The sequence below is a fragment of the Telopea speciosissima genome, chromosome 7, assembly GCF_018873765.1.
Source record: "Telopea speciosissima isolate NSW1024214 ecotype Mountain lineage chromosome 7, Tspe_v1, whole genome shotgun sequence".
NCBI lineage: Eukaryota > Viridiplantae > Streptophyta > Magnoliopsida > Proteales > Proteaceae > Telopea > Telopea speciosissima.
The window spans coordinates 1,634,157-1,648,440 of NC_057922.1; the positions used below are offsets into that span (position 1 = coordinate 1,634,157).

The following is a 14,284-nucleotide window of genomic DNA, read 5'->3' on the forward strand; positions in this document are numbered from 1 at the left end:
CTTTTGATAGATGGATATCATATGCTAACAAATGCAGGTTGCTTATGAACTTTTGACAGTACAAAAGCGGATATGGTGGGCCTCTTCCATGGATGGCAGACAGCGAAGAAAGAATCAATTCCGTTAAAGAGTATCTGAACTACTAACAAGCGATTATATGACCTGCTCACTTTTTTTCCCTATCCATCTCGTGGATATAAATAGGTGTTTATTGTGAACTTATGGACCGATTCCTGAACTCTTCTACCGTAGGCATATATTGTATAAATCTAACACCCTTCAAACAATGCTATGCTAGGATCACAACCGACTTAGGACTGTAGCTTGTTCAATGGTTTTAATATATATATTTCTTCTCTTATTAAAAAAAAAAATAAAAAAAATTAGGTGATCTTTGTCAACTGGAAGTGGACAACAAATGAAAGGATGAGATTAAAATACACGATAAGAAAACAACCACCCAGAAAATTGCACACTTGGACCTTTATCTATTAATTTTTCATTATTTTTCGTTTCAGGTCGTTTTTTTCCCCCATCAAATTCCCCTGTGAGCTGGGCCAAGACCCAATAAGTCCCAATTCCAATGGCGAGTCTGGCTATTATAAATCAAGCAGCCATCTCTGTTTCCAATCATTACCCACTACCCAAACTCACTGTCTCTCTGATTTCCTCTCCGTTTGCAAGGGCCAACTCCAAACCAAGCGGAAGCGGAAGGCTCTCTTCTAGGATAAGAGCAGAAGTAATGGCAACAGAGAAAATGGGAATAAAGATCGAACGGAACCCTCCTGAGACAAAACTCACCCACCTCGGAGTCAGACAATGGCCCAAGTACGTTTTTCACATTTCTCCATTGCTTTCATTTCCTTTTTTTCCCGCAGTTTCTTGGGTTTTGTGATTTTGGTTCCTTTATTTTTGGCCGAGATAAGTAAATATGATGGGGGAAGTTATTTAGGTGAAAGTTTTCCTTCACCCGTTTCGCTTTCTTTGCTTTGACCATCTGGGTTTCTGATAAAAATTTGACAGAGTTTTAACAACTAAATAGATCTTTGCTCATTCTAGAGAAAGACACTTTTAATGACTAAATAGATCAAAGAAAGTTCTAGAGAAAGATAGAAAAGAGTTCTTTGCTCGATCGTTAATTTTTGTGAAGTTCATATAAACCATAGGAGCAAACAATTAAAGTGATCGTTGGTTGGAGAATGAAGATCCATGCGTCCGACCCTATTGACTTGGGATAAGGCTAGAGTTGAGTTTGGGATAAAGCTTGAGTTGAGTTGAGTTGAGCAAGCAGTTAAAGGGAAAAATACCCCTTATCCCTTTGAACACCATCTAATAGTCAACCCCTTATTCCCAAGAATATTGTAGATTTCTGCATTATTTTACAAAGAATTTTCCTCCAAAGAGCTTATTAATTAGCTCTACTGACTACTCCCCTGTCACCACAATCTTCCACTATGTTATTTATGTTTAGTGTTAAAGTTACCAGTGGAACTTATTTGCAACGTAAATTTTTTTTTTTTCATCTCCATTAAATTGATTAATGGATCTTGAGTTTTGGGGGGCTATAGAATTAAGCTGTTAGTGGCCGGAGATTATTGGGTGATAGATCTTTCAATTATTATTTGACCACTTTACTTTTCCATTTGTTCATTTGGTTTATATATATTTCCTGATCCTCGTTTTTAATTAGGCAGTGATCGAGCCTTTGAAAAATATAAGTATCCAATTATATCCACAAAGTTGTGAAATCAATTATCGATCTTGTTAACAGTTTGGGTTACATTATTCCTGATTTTATGAATTATGTTTGAATGTGAAATATTATCCATCCTCAGTTAATGGCTGCTGTTACATAAACATAAAATAAAAACAAATCCTTGTTGCACAAATATATGTGTGTGTTCATAATTAAATGGATATTGTCATCTGGTGATTAGGTGGGGATGCCCTCCAAGTAAATTCCCATGGACATATGATGCCAAAGAGACATGTTATCTTTTGAAGGGTAAGGTGAAGGTTCACCCTGATGGGCACCAGGATTTTGTGGAGTTTGGGGCTGGTGATTTGGTTGAGTTTCCAAAAGGAATGAAGTGCACTTGGGATGTATCAGAAGCTGTGGACAAGCACTACAACTTTGAATATTAATTTATGAGCGTTAATCCAAGATGGATGTAATTTAGCTTTCTAATACTTGTAATTAGGACCGGACCTGCAGATAATTCATCATCTGCAGCTAGCTAGAACTCATGATGTGGAAAGACAAATTTGTAATATTGTTATCACGTGCAGCTAGCTAGAACTCATGATGTGGAAAGACAAATTTGTAATATTGTTACTACTACAATGAATGTGCTGATCGATCGATCGAGTATTATGCTGTTACAGACTTTTCTTTGAGCAAGTGAATCAGTGAATGTGCTGATCGATCGAGTATTATGCTGTTACAGACTTTTCTTTGAGCAAGTGAATCAGTGAATGTGCTGATCGATCGAGTATTATGATCGACCTTAAGATTATGTAAATTTGGGTTACAGACTTTTCTTTGAGCAAGTGAATCAGTGAATGTGCTGATCGATCGAGTCTTGTCAATTCCAGAGCTGTTGTTGTTGTTGTTGTTGTTGTTGTGTCTTTGTATAGAACGATCGAGCTGCTGCGGGCATTTGTGATACACCTTGATTTGATATAATGCCTTTAATTGTGTGTGTTGTTAGTTGGTTGGTTGGTGGATTGATTGATGTAGGCTCGTTCGAATCCCTTTTTGCTAACCCCAGGCTGTAGTGGTTTTTAAGTTATATCTGTATCTATAATCTGGTAGTTGATTGAAATCACTTGACGTCTCTATTAATTAACCAGCAGATCAATGTGCTTGTTAGTATGTGTGAATGTATGTCTGCGTGCACATTCCTCTGGTTTTATATATCCACTTTTTTAGTTGATCAGATGGAGACGAAATGGATACTGAAGCGGATGCTGCTGCATTTTGCAGGAGGCAGCAGCCATAGGACAAACATGTCTTTCGATCATGTATGTCTTGTTTCTCTTAATTGCGGTAGTAGGTATATGAATCCAGTAATTAGCAATGGAGTACTGGGGAGTTCTTTCTAGTACGTAGGATTTTCACCACTCTGCGCAGATACAATTCTAGAACCAATTAATTAATTAATTAATTTGGGCGGGGGGGGGGGGTTCGGATGCATTTTTGTACAAACAAGAATATTATATATTCACCGAAACTCAACTCAATTACAGGTCAAAACAAGACAAAACCCAAATTGCGATTTCTCCTATTGATGATTGGATTTCTTTCTTGTGCCATATCTTTTTAAACATTTGTTGCATTCATGATTCATGGTTTGGTTTTACTATATATATATATATATATATCCCATATAGGGAAAAAGTTGTGTCCGGAAGTGTGGCCTATGCCAGCACTCCCATGAGTCTATCTCTCTCCTCCCCATGTGAAAAGACACTTTTGCTCCCTTGTTTTGAGGAGGAGAGAGATAGACACATGGGAGTGTTGGCGTAGGCTACACTCCCCTACAGAAAACTACTAGTTGCATGATTGTAAATACACTAAGAACAGAAATTACCAAATTCAAGATTTTTAAAAAAAAAATTGATTCACTCTGCTCTTTGGTTTCATCTGTCTCTCTGTCAAGGTGATGAAAGAGCATATCATCAATGGAAAAGAGGTGTAGAAGAATACAACTAATAGATTCCTGCAGCTGCTCTTCCTTCCAAAACAGGAGGGAGGGAGGGAGGGAGTGATTGAACAAATTAAAGGTTAACAAAAAAAAAAAAAAAAAAAAAAATGAAAAGAGAGAATTCAGAGAGAGAGAGAGAGAGAGAGAGAGAGAGAGAGAGAGAGAGAGGCTGCTCGTGCATACAATATGTAGAGAGCATAAAAGAAAGAAAGGAAAGAAAAAGGAGGAGAAGGAAGATGGTCGTTATAAAAAATTCATTTGCGCCCCCGCTAAGACTTGGAGATGAGTGCAAGGGCGGTAGACATGTCTGGAAGTGCAGGAATTGCTCCTTTCTGGGTCGTAACGATAGCTCCGCAAGCATTTGATATTTGAAGGGCCTCTTTCAGCTTCTCTTCATTCTCTAAGATTGAAGGATCTTTAGCGATTGAGTAGAGTAATGCACCAATAAAAGCATCACCAGCTCCTGTTGTGTCCACGGCCTTCACTGCATACCCATTCACATTCCCTTTGAATGACTGCTCACAGGTCACAAGTCACACCACCACCACCACCAAACATCAACAACAACAAATTAATTAACATCAATTTCTAGTAGTATTTCATCAATCAAAATCATTAATTAGTACAATTATTCTGATGAGGCTCGTGATTCTAACTCACAACATCTGTTCCTTTTTATTATTAATTTTTAAAAAGGTGGACAAAGATCAAAAGAGAGAGAGAGAGAGAGAGAGATTGAAGCAGGAAAACCTTAGTGTAGTATTTGCAGCCCTTTTCGCCGCAGGTGATAACGAGGAGCTTACACCCTTCGTACCAGACTGACTTCACGACTTCCTCACTCATAGGGTCACCCTCTGCTATGAATTGCAGCTCTTCGTCGCTGACCTGCGCCATCGCCGCCAAAAATGCCACCCAAATTCATCATTATTAATGTAAGTACATAGCATGCAAGAAGAACACCACTAGACAGAGAGAGAGAGAGAGAGAGTTTTTTTTTTTTTTTTTTTTTTTCTGTTTCGAACCTTGATGATATCAGCCTTGTTCCAGATGCTCTTGATCCCATTCCGGGCAGCCTCAGGAGAGGGCCAGAGTGGGAGGCGGAGATTAGGATCGTAGGAAAGCAAGACACCAGCTTCCTTAGCGGCTTTCATGGCGGCCAAGTGGGCGGAGCGAGTAGGGTCAGAGATCAAGCTGATGGAACCATAGTGGAAGATCTTGGCCTGCTTGATCAACCCCATGTTGAGCTCCGATTCCTTGAGAAGCATGTCCGCACTTGGGTTGCGGTAGAACATGAACTCCCTCTCTCCATCCGCCCTCAGCGTTACGAATGCCAGTGCTGTCCTCGCGTCCTTGTCGTAGCACACTCCATCTACGTTTACCCCATTTTTCTTTATGATATCCACCAGCATCCGACCGAATTCGTCGCCTCCAACCTGATCATCCCATCCATTTATCCATCCATCCATCCATCCATCCATCGATCTATCCATCCATCATCAAATGATATATGATAAAAACAAAAAACCAAAAAACAATAAATAAAATCTTATTCTCACCTTGCCAACGAAAGCAGAGGAACCACCAAGCTTGGTAATGGCGCAGGCAACATTGGCAGGGGCTCCACCTGGGGCTTTAAGGAAACCTTTCGACTCAGCCAGAGAGACACCGGCCTCGTTTGGCACGAAATCGATTAACATCTCCCCGAATGAAACTATCGATGGAGTTGCCATCTATCTCCCTCCCCCTCTCTCTCTCTCTACAAGAACGAATAACAGGAAATTAATGCAGACAAGAGTGAGTACCTTAAGGAATGGAATGGAATGGAATGAGATGCAAGAAATAAATGAGTAATGGAGGCTTAAATAGGCAGTGCAACAACTCCATCCAGAGTCCAGAGCCCCCCTAATTTTGGTGAATTAATTAATTAATTTTTTTTTGGGTGGATGGAATTGAAATAATTTTGATAAATATCTAGTTCGTTCTATCTATCTATTTATGGTCTGTTTTATCTTTCAACTTCTATTCTTGGAGGGTGGAAAGAGTAAGAGAAAGAGACAGAGAGGGAGAGTTTGACCGTAGCTAGTGAGGCAGCTTGGCAGTAGAGGATCTGGATTGGGGATGGGGGAGGGAACGATGGATGAGCAGGTATTATTATTATTTGCCTCCTCAATCCTCTCTTATTGCTTGCTTGGCTGCTTACCTTTTCTCACCCTTCCCCTTGAGACTAGACCAAATTCCCTTTTTTTCTGGATCGTCAGATATATTTTGGTTGTTATATTTCATTTTCTCACTGGATTTGTCAAACCTCTGTTTTGCCTTTTTTTTTTTTAACTTCTTCATGTTTTTGTATTGGGAGAGTGTTTTTGTAATTATATTGGGAGAATATTTTACTTGAGCTGGTGCCATAGCCTACGCTAATATTTTGCTTTTTCTATCTCTTTTCTTCTCACACCCTCTCTCTCCTCTCTGCCCCTATTGATGAATGAATAGGAAAAAAGTTAGCGTGATTCTCGCACCTGCACCCTTTTTTCTCTCTCTCTCTCCACCACCTAGTAAAATGTCCTCCCTATCCCACACAGATTGATTGAATCAAAAGGAGGGGGAGGATTGGGTCCCGCTTAAACATAGTCGCCATGCTCCCGGACAAAATGTGTATTAATGAACTTTTTCCTGCCCTTCTACCAAAAAAAAAAAGTGAACATTCTCCTGCCCTTCCAATTGGCTGACTCGCCACCCTGGCAGTTCATAGATCACTCTTCTAATAACCTAAAAATACCTTCCAAATCAGGTGCACAAGTGGTGGTACGTTGTATTTATTCAGTATAATTGGAATTCTCTGACACTGAAAACTATAAACCGTATAGTAAGATTTGCCCCATAATTGACCCCAATAATGTTACTTCCTTTTTTCATAAATAATTGAATCCAGTTTTCCTTCCCCAGCGGTAAAGAATGTTCACCATTGTTAATTTACATTGCTGCTGCAAACTCATGCCCAGTCATTTGGGTTGTCAGTGTTAAAAAAGACCTAAAATTTTATTGGTTCCAAAATGAGCCATACTGTATGTGTCAAAAGTTTATCCATAATATTCAAAAATTGCAAACATGCCATTAAACCGTATGGAGGATTGTGGATTTTTGTTGTTGTTTCACATAAGTTTGAGTCTTGGGTAAACTCTTATTACAAACTCAGACTGAATATATGGTGTCATTAATTCAGTTAAGATGTACGGCGCGGATTGCTGTGCTGCGAAGAAGTGTCATAAAAATAAATTTGGCGTTGCGGAGATGAGGGTGTTGAGATGGATGGGTGGGAAAACTAGGAAAGATAAAGTAAGAAATGGCCATATTAGAGTTGAGTTGGTAGTAGTTCCGATCCATGATAAACTTAGAAAGAATCGTTTGAGGTGGCATGAACATGTTCGACAGTGTCCTTCGGATGTCCCAGTTTGGAGGAATGACTTGATTCAGATTGAGGGAATCAAAAGAACTAGGGGCAGGCCTAAGATAACTACAGGAGAAGTGGTGAGGAAAGACATGACTAGCTTGGGCCTTATTCCTTGTATGACTTCAAATAGAGATTGGTGAGCAAAGATCCATGTGATTAAACCCATTTAGTTGGGCTATGATGTTGTGACATTGTTGTAATACACTCCAATCTAAAGATATGGAACAGAATGTTGGCCAGTTAAAGAGTAGTAACGGGCTAAGAAAGATCGATGCCTTAGAGTTTGTGTCCATATTGTGTGCTCCTTCCTTTAACTTTTATATTATTAATATTCTGTCCCTACTTTGATCCATGTCGCCGACCCCATTTAGTTGGGACAAAACTGAGTTGTTTTTTGTACAATGTTTCCCAACCTTGGTGAATGTTTACAGATTCATGTCCTGGAACACATACGGGACACAAATATGCTGCTACTACGTAAAAATACCAAATAAAAATAAGCATCGGGCTCCTCTACTGCCGAGCTGCCCGCACTGCCGTGTGCGCCCCAGACACAGCATGACAGCAAAAAGACCGCCTTACCCCTGCCCAAGTGCCTTGCCCGAGCAAGGGTAAGGCAGTCTTTTCCACCGTGTTGTGTGTGGAGACTGAAATGCACGTAAGTAGGGGCAGCTCGGAAGTAGAGAATCCAGATCCAATAAATAATCAACGAAAGGTTAGGGCAGTCAACAGAATCAATTGAATCATACAACCATGGAATGGAACTGCACCAGACTTTGTTTCAGGCATCAGAAATAATCTCAAACTTTATTTCACCATGATTCTTGGAGCTCTGTTGATATTATCTGGGAAGAAGAGTAGAATTATATTGTTTTTCTTTTTCCATTCCATTTTATCCAATCAAAAAGGCCCAAGGGAGCGGAGGGAGGGATTCATACAAGGTAAGTGATGAGGACGATGGAAATAGCAAAACACTTTCGAAAGAATAGATGCTTATAATCGCATTTTCCAGTCTAAACTTTCACACTCCCACAGCAAAAAGAAATCTTGATAAACAGAGTTGGGCCTTTGGATGAGGTAAGATTAGAAACCCCATTTTCCTGAATGAGAAAAATGTTTTATACAAGCTGCAGTTTATAAATGAGCATGTTACATTTTTCCTTCCCCCTTTTTTTTCTCTCTTTCTTTTCTCCTTTTCAATTGAACAGAAGAAGCCTTGCTGTGTTTTACAAGAGATGATTACACCAAATTTCCAATGAGATATAGATATAAAGTGGAGATTTTACACATGCCAACAATAGCTACATGCTCATGGCTCTTGATGTGACCTCTTGCTCTCTTTCCAACACCTCACTCCTCACCTGCGGACATTGAAAGCACAGGTCAACCACAACCACATGAATCACATTGTACATTAGCAGGGTTTTTACAAAACCAAAAAAGCAGCGCTACAGGCTTAAGGACCATACAGGCGCTCAAGCTGCCCAACACAGTGGGGACCACTAGACTGGGTGACTGAGTGCCCGTAACCCTCTAGTGCAAGTATTTCACTTCATACCACAAAAAAAGAAGCATTGATCAATTACATACCACAGGTTCCTTTGACTTGGTTTCGGAAAGGTATCGTTCCAGTGCTCCATCTCCCCGAAGAATCTTTGCTCCAAGTCCTGGGGCATCCACTGTCCCAACTGCCTCTTCATCAACCACAACTGCATCCACTCTTTCGTTTCCTGATTTTTCATCTGGTATCTGAATGAGTGCAAAGAAATAGTTGAATTAGGAAATGAAATAACACCTCACATTCTTAATTTTGTCAACCAATGTGATACCAGTTCCTGAATGACATTAATATTCCATAGAACCCAAGGCAGCTCAGATGACGGGTCAACTTCATTCTAAGGATCAACAGTTTTAAGACATTATTAGTTATGTACAAAAGTTACTACCTCATACATGGCTTCAGTTAGAATGTTTTCCAATATGGCCCTCAAACCCCTTGCACCAGTGTTCTTTGCCATGGCTTTATTTGCAATCAGTCTCAGGGCATTCTCTGTAAAATGTAGCTTGACCTGAAATGTGGTAGAATCTTAACCATCTCATGAAGATCTAGATCTAGACAATATATATATATATTCATATATATATATAAAGAGGATACATACTCCTGGCTAGAAGCCAAAAGCAAACCAAATCTTACATTGTTCATACTAAACATTTTCTTGTACTGTTTACCAAGAGCATTTTTGGGCTCCGTCAGGACCTGTTACAGAAAATAGAGCATTCAGATTCTATTTTAGCTTGCCAAAAGGACAAGGACACGAGAATGCATAAAGCTCTCGATCCTAGAAGTTTGACTGGTATGATTCATGTTTAACAAAACTAATAATAGAAAGCAGAAAAGCATAATTAAATCAAAACTCTCAAATGCTGAATTAGTTAAGTGTGTTCTACCTGATCCCCCAGTTTCTCTTTCATCGCTGGAGAAAGTATATAAAAATAACAAGCCTCGGGGTTCATAAGAAGAGAGGGAAAGTAACAGAAACCACAACAAAGGTCCCTTAACATTTAAAGATTTTTTTATATTCTAAATGAGTTTACAAACAAACCACCAATTATACCTAAGTTTGACCTGCTCAAGTCAACTGACACCAAATAGTTTTTTTATTTGGGGGGTGAATAAATAATTCATTAACCAAAGAAAAGAAAAATACAGGGGGCCCCTCAAAAGGGGAGGAACAAACTAACAATAAAATACAATCATCAAGGCCCAGCCTTCACAAAGGGGGAGAGGCAAAGGCCTGGAAAATAGAAGGGGAAATACCCCAAGAAGCAACAATCAGCCTATTTCTGGGGGAATCTACACACCTGGAGGAAGACACATCTAGCCTGGCTTTTACATCAAAGATAATGAAATCCCAAATCTGCTGAAAGGATCTAGACTGGGAGGTCCATCTGCGAAGGTTGCGCATCAACCAGATAAGATAAATAAAAGCACCAAATGCAAGCTGCCCACCATATTACAACAAGAGGCCCCTGCAAAGGACATGTCCACCCAAATCCACTCTCTATCAAAAGGCAGGATTCTTCTTCTACTGGGCAATCACTTAGAAAGGATGCCTTTCCAGACCAAGGAAGAGAATGGGAAATCAAAGAAGAGGTGCTCCACATCTTCAATGGCATTCCAATAAAGCCAACAGCTGAGGGCGACTGAAATATGGTGCTCAATGAGGAAGGACTTTGCATAGGGAGGCAGTGGGAGAAAACCCTTTATACTGTGAAGCTGTGGCAGGGAATATACCTCTTGTACCAAACCAGGTTGCGCCAGACTTTAATAGAACCAACAACCCTGATGAGATCCTAAGCAGACTTGGCACTGAACTGACCACAAGAAGAGGCTGACCACGAAACAATATCACCACTGCCAAAGGGCCTTCTGGGGAATACTCAAAAGGGCTTCCCAAATGCCAGATAGGACGGAGGAGGGGGAGGCGGCCCCCTCATCAAACCAAATGATGTCTGAAACCAAATCCAATCTATTGAAACTGAAACTGTAGATAGCTCTGTTACCCACCGAGTGAAGAAGGATCCCAAGCAGATGCCAATGGTCCAACCAGAACCTCGTAGAAGCATCATCATTAATCTAAGAAGAAATAACCCCAAGCACGAGAGGCCTGATTTTCAGAATCTTTCTCCAAACCCAAGATGCATGAGGAGAGACGGTCCAAATAAAGTTGTTGGGAAGGTGGTGGGATTGAACCCAATCAACCCAAATGCTCTTCTTCTATTAGTAAGCTTCCAAAGAAGCTAAAGAATACCTACTTTATTAAAATCTTTAATTCTTCTTAAGCCAAGGCCCACTTCGTCCCTAGGGATGCAAACGGAGGACCAACTGATCGGGTAAAGGAATTTGGAAGATTCACACCCCTTCCAAAGAAAGTCTCTCATGAGGGCCTCCATCTCATTGAACTAAATCTTGGTCGAAACCTGTAGAGCTAACCGAGGCGAAACCTTAGGGGTGTTTAAAAAATACCAAGTTTCGACTGGTTTGTTTCGAGCAATTTTAACCAACCCAGTTTCGGTAGTTTTCAACCAGTTTTGACCAGCCCATCACATGTCGAGTTTTACCCAAAAAATACCTAGTTTCAACCAAATTTCAGTTTCTGGCTGGTCGAAACCTTCATCGGCACCGAAATCTTTATCCTTGCTCCATCTTTGAAATAATGGGCTGAGGAAGACAAAAAATGTCAAACTAATAGATATAGGAAGATTGAAGCACAAATCTGATCAACTCTAGACTGTCGGCATAGGAAAGGAGCTAACTCTTCCAGAGCTGGACCCTCTTATGCAAGAGATCTAGAACAGGGGAACAGTGGTGAGCAATCAATGTAGAGAGGATCAAAGGGAGGACCAAATACTTGACAGGAAGACTACTCAAGGAAAACCAACACTTCTTTTTCAGGCTAGACCTAGCTTTCTCGTGAACCCCAGCTAGGAACAAGAGGGATTTGGAGAGGTTAATACAGAGACCCAACATACTTTCAAAATTGTTCAAACAGGATAAGATGGTCTCAACTGAAGAGGTATCCGCTTTGGAGAAGATCATGAGGTCATCTGCAAAGGCAAGATGGGAGATCATTATAGCATTGCATTTGGACATGGAGGGAGATAAAATGCAGGTCCATACTGGACTGGAAGCTTCTGGAAAGGACTTCAAGGGCCAAAGTGAAGATATAGGGGGAAAGAGGGCAGCCCTGACGAATACCACCAGAAGAGGCAAAGAAACTAGTTGGGCTACTGTTAATAAGCACAAAGAAACAAGGATTGGAAATGAAGTGGTAGATCCAATTGACAAAGGTAGGGGGAAATGCCATTTTGTTTAAGACAATGAGAAGAATGTTATCAAAGATGCTTCGACCGGAAATGAAAGTTGATTAATTAGGGCTAACTAAGGAATCAACCACCAAATTGAGGCGATTCACAAGGACTTTGGCAATGAATTTATATAGGGTATTGCACAGGGAAATGGGCTGAAAATCGGATAACGAAGAGGCACCTTCTTTTTGAGAATGAGGGAAGGGAAAGATTGGTTGATCCCTTTAACCTGACTGGGGTTGAAGAAGAAGCTTTGAATAGTTTAACAAGGTCCAATTTGATAATATCCCAACTGGAGGAGAAGAAGCCCATGCTAAAGCCATCAGGGCTTGGAGCTCGGTTTGATTTATGAGAGAGGACAGCCAAGAGGATTTCCTCTTCAGAGAGGATAGAATGGAAGGAAGCAATGGAGGGAGGGATGGAATTGGTGAGAAGGTTATTAGGGATAACAGAGGGGGTGGGGGACGGAGAGGAGGGATTGAAGATATTGAAGAAGTTAACTGCTTCAGTTTTGATTTCCTCAACTAAAGATATAGAGGAGCCATCACAGAGCAAGAGCTTGGAAATGAAGTTAAAGTTAGATCTAGCATTCAAAGACCTAGGGAACTAGGCAGTGTTAGAGTCATCAAGATTCAACCACTTAACTCTAGATTTTTAATGGAAGAAACTCTCTTCTTAGACCAACAGGCAAGGAGTTCCGAAGAAGCAGAATTCTCCTCAAAGGCTAGATTGATGTTATGGATGTCGAATTGGATGCGTGACTAGATTTCTGAAAGCTTGGCACGACAATAGGGAACAAGAGAGGTGAGATTTCCAAATGAGGGGGGAGGGGGGAGGAGGAAGCGTGCACTATCTTGGCCCAACCCTCACTAACAATGGGGAGGAAAGCAGGGTGGGAGGACCACATATCAAAGAACTTGAATGGTTTTAGGCCAAAGGAGGTGTAAAGCTGGATAAGGACAGTAATGGGACAGTGATTGAAAATACCAGGGGCATCAAAAGAGGCATGGAAAGAAGGGAAGGAGGTAAGCCAGACATCATTGACTAAAAGCCTATTAAGCTTACAAGCAATTATGGAATCCCCACTACGCTTGTTATGCTAAGTGAATTTAAGACCGGACCATCTCAAATCAGCCATGGCAATATCTTTAATACACTCATTTAGAGCATCAACAAAGGGGACATCTAACTGGCTCCTTCCCTGTTTTTCATGAGCAAACCACACCACATTGAAATCATCTCCCTAAGGCCCAGGGAAGAGAGCCAGCCTGAAGGGCAACATAGTGAATATCTTTCCAAAGGGTGGTTATCGCTGAAGCACAATTCGCTGCATAAATGGTGGTAAATTGGAAGCAAAAGGTACCATAAGGATCGGTAACCTTTAGGTGCAAAAGCTGGGAGGTGGAAGATAGAACTGAGATATGGATTAAGGAAGGGTCCCAATGGAGGCAACAATGCGGAGGGTGTTGGACTCTTTGATTCTGGTTTCAATGAGGCAAGCAAAGGCAAAATGTTGGGAGGTGATGTGATGGCGGATTCTGCCTGTTTGAGTAGAGAATTGAGGCCCTTCGTGTTTTAAACGACGCACTTATTCATTTAAAAGGGAAGGATAGCTGCAGCAAATACCCCTCAAGGCTGGGGTTGGGAGAAGGATGGATGGATGAGGACAGAGGAGTTGATTGCAATGCTCCTGGAGCAGGGAGAGAGGGTGGTGGAGGCTGGCAGATGGGCAAGACGAGAGGGTTGCCAGAGCTAATCAGTCCTCATTGGGTGGACAGAGGAGTTGATTGCAATTGAAGGATGGTAGTGAGTAGCTTCGGGAGAGAGAGAAAGGAAAAATGGGTTGGAAGGCGGGTGGAGCCAACCCGGGGCCTAGGTTCAAAGGGTAGGGGATAGGGCTAGGTTGGTGAGACCTAGGGGAGGCGAGGGAAGGCCTTGAACCGGTGGGTCCACGTTGCAAGGTAGGGTCACCAAGGATGGGCCAAGAGGGAAGGTAGATGGGTCTAGCCCAAAGGAACTAGGTGGGCTTAGACTAGAAAGAGGTCCAGTCCTGGGGTTGAAAGACAAAGTGGTGGGGAGTATGGCATGAGGGGTGGGCCCAACTCAAAGGTTCTGGAGTGGCAAAAGTAAAAGCAGAGGAAGTGAAAGGGGAGTCTCGCTTGCGAGAGTCAAGACAGAGGATGGTGGGGCATAAAGGAGAGTGGGGGGCGGACTTCCGCAAGAGAGCCACAGAGGAGGAGAGGGCCATGGTTGGCTG

General features: G+C 41.4%; 3 protein-coding genes across 3 annotated transcripts in view; 1 reads left to right on the forward strand and 2 right to left on the reverse strand.

The window, feature by feature from the left end:
* The first annotated feature begins 547 nt into the window (after nt 1-547).
* LOC122667759 lies at nt 548-2,231 on the forward strand. The gene is made up of 2 exons (XM_043864168.1): nt 548-828; nt 1,938-2,231. The coding sequence occupies exons 1-2, from the start codon at nt 584-586 to the stop codon at nt 2,143-2,145; spliced, it is 453 nt and encodes a 150-aa protein (XP_043720103.1). The 5' UTR covers nt 548-583; the 3' UTR covers nt 2,146-2,231.
* A 1,745-nt stretch (nt 2,232-3,976) lies between these two features.
* LOC122667756 (probable fructokinase-5) lies at nt 3,977-5,459 on the reverse strand. The gene is made up of 4 exons (XM_043864166.1): nt 5,264-5,459; nt 4,730-5,140; nt 4,458-4,592; nt 3,977-4,222 (listed from the first exon to the last, which is right to left on the reverse strand). Exons 1-4 carry the CDS (start codon nt 5,435-5,437, stop codon nt 3,977-3,979), a joined length of 966 nt encoding a protein of 321 aa, XP_043720101.1. The 5' UTR covers nt 5,438-5,459.
* Nucleotides 5,460-8,228: 2,769 nt separating this feature from the next.
* Nucleotides 8,229-14,284, reverse strand: part of LOC122667752 (CLP protease regulatory subunit CLPX1, mitochondrial-like) — a 38,126-nt gene continuing 32,070 nt past the window's right edge. Inside the window, exons 12-15 of the mRNA XM_043864160.1 lie at nt 9,353-9,415; nt 9,102-9,224; nt 8,746-8,904; nt 8,229-8,516 (exon numbers count right to left, since the gene is read on the reverse strand). Coding sequence (XP_043720095.1) covers nt 8,457-8,516; nt 8,746-8,904; nt 9,102-9,224; nt 9,353-9,415 — 405 coding nt within the window. The 3' untranslated portion in view covers nt 8,229-8,456. The remainder of the gene's footprint in view (nt 8,517-8,745; nt 8,905-9,101; nt 9,225-9,352; nt 9,416-14,284) is intronic.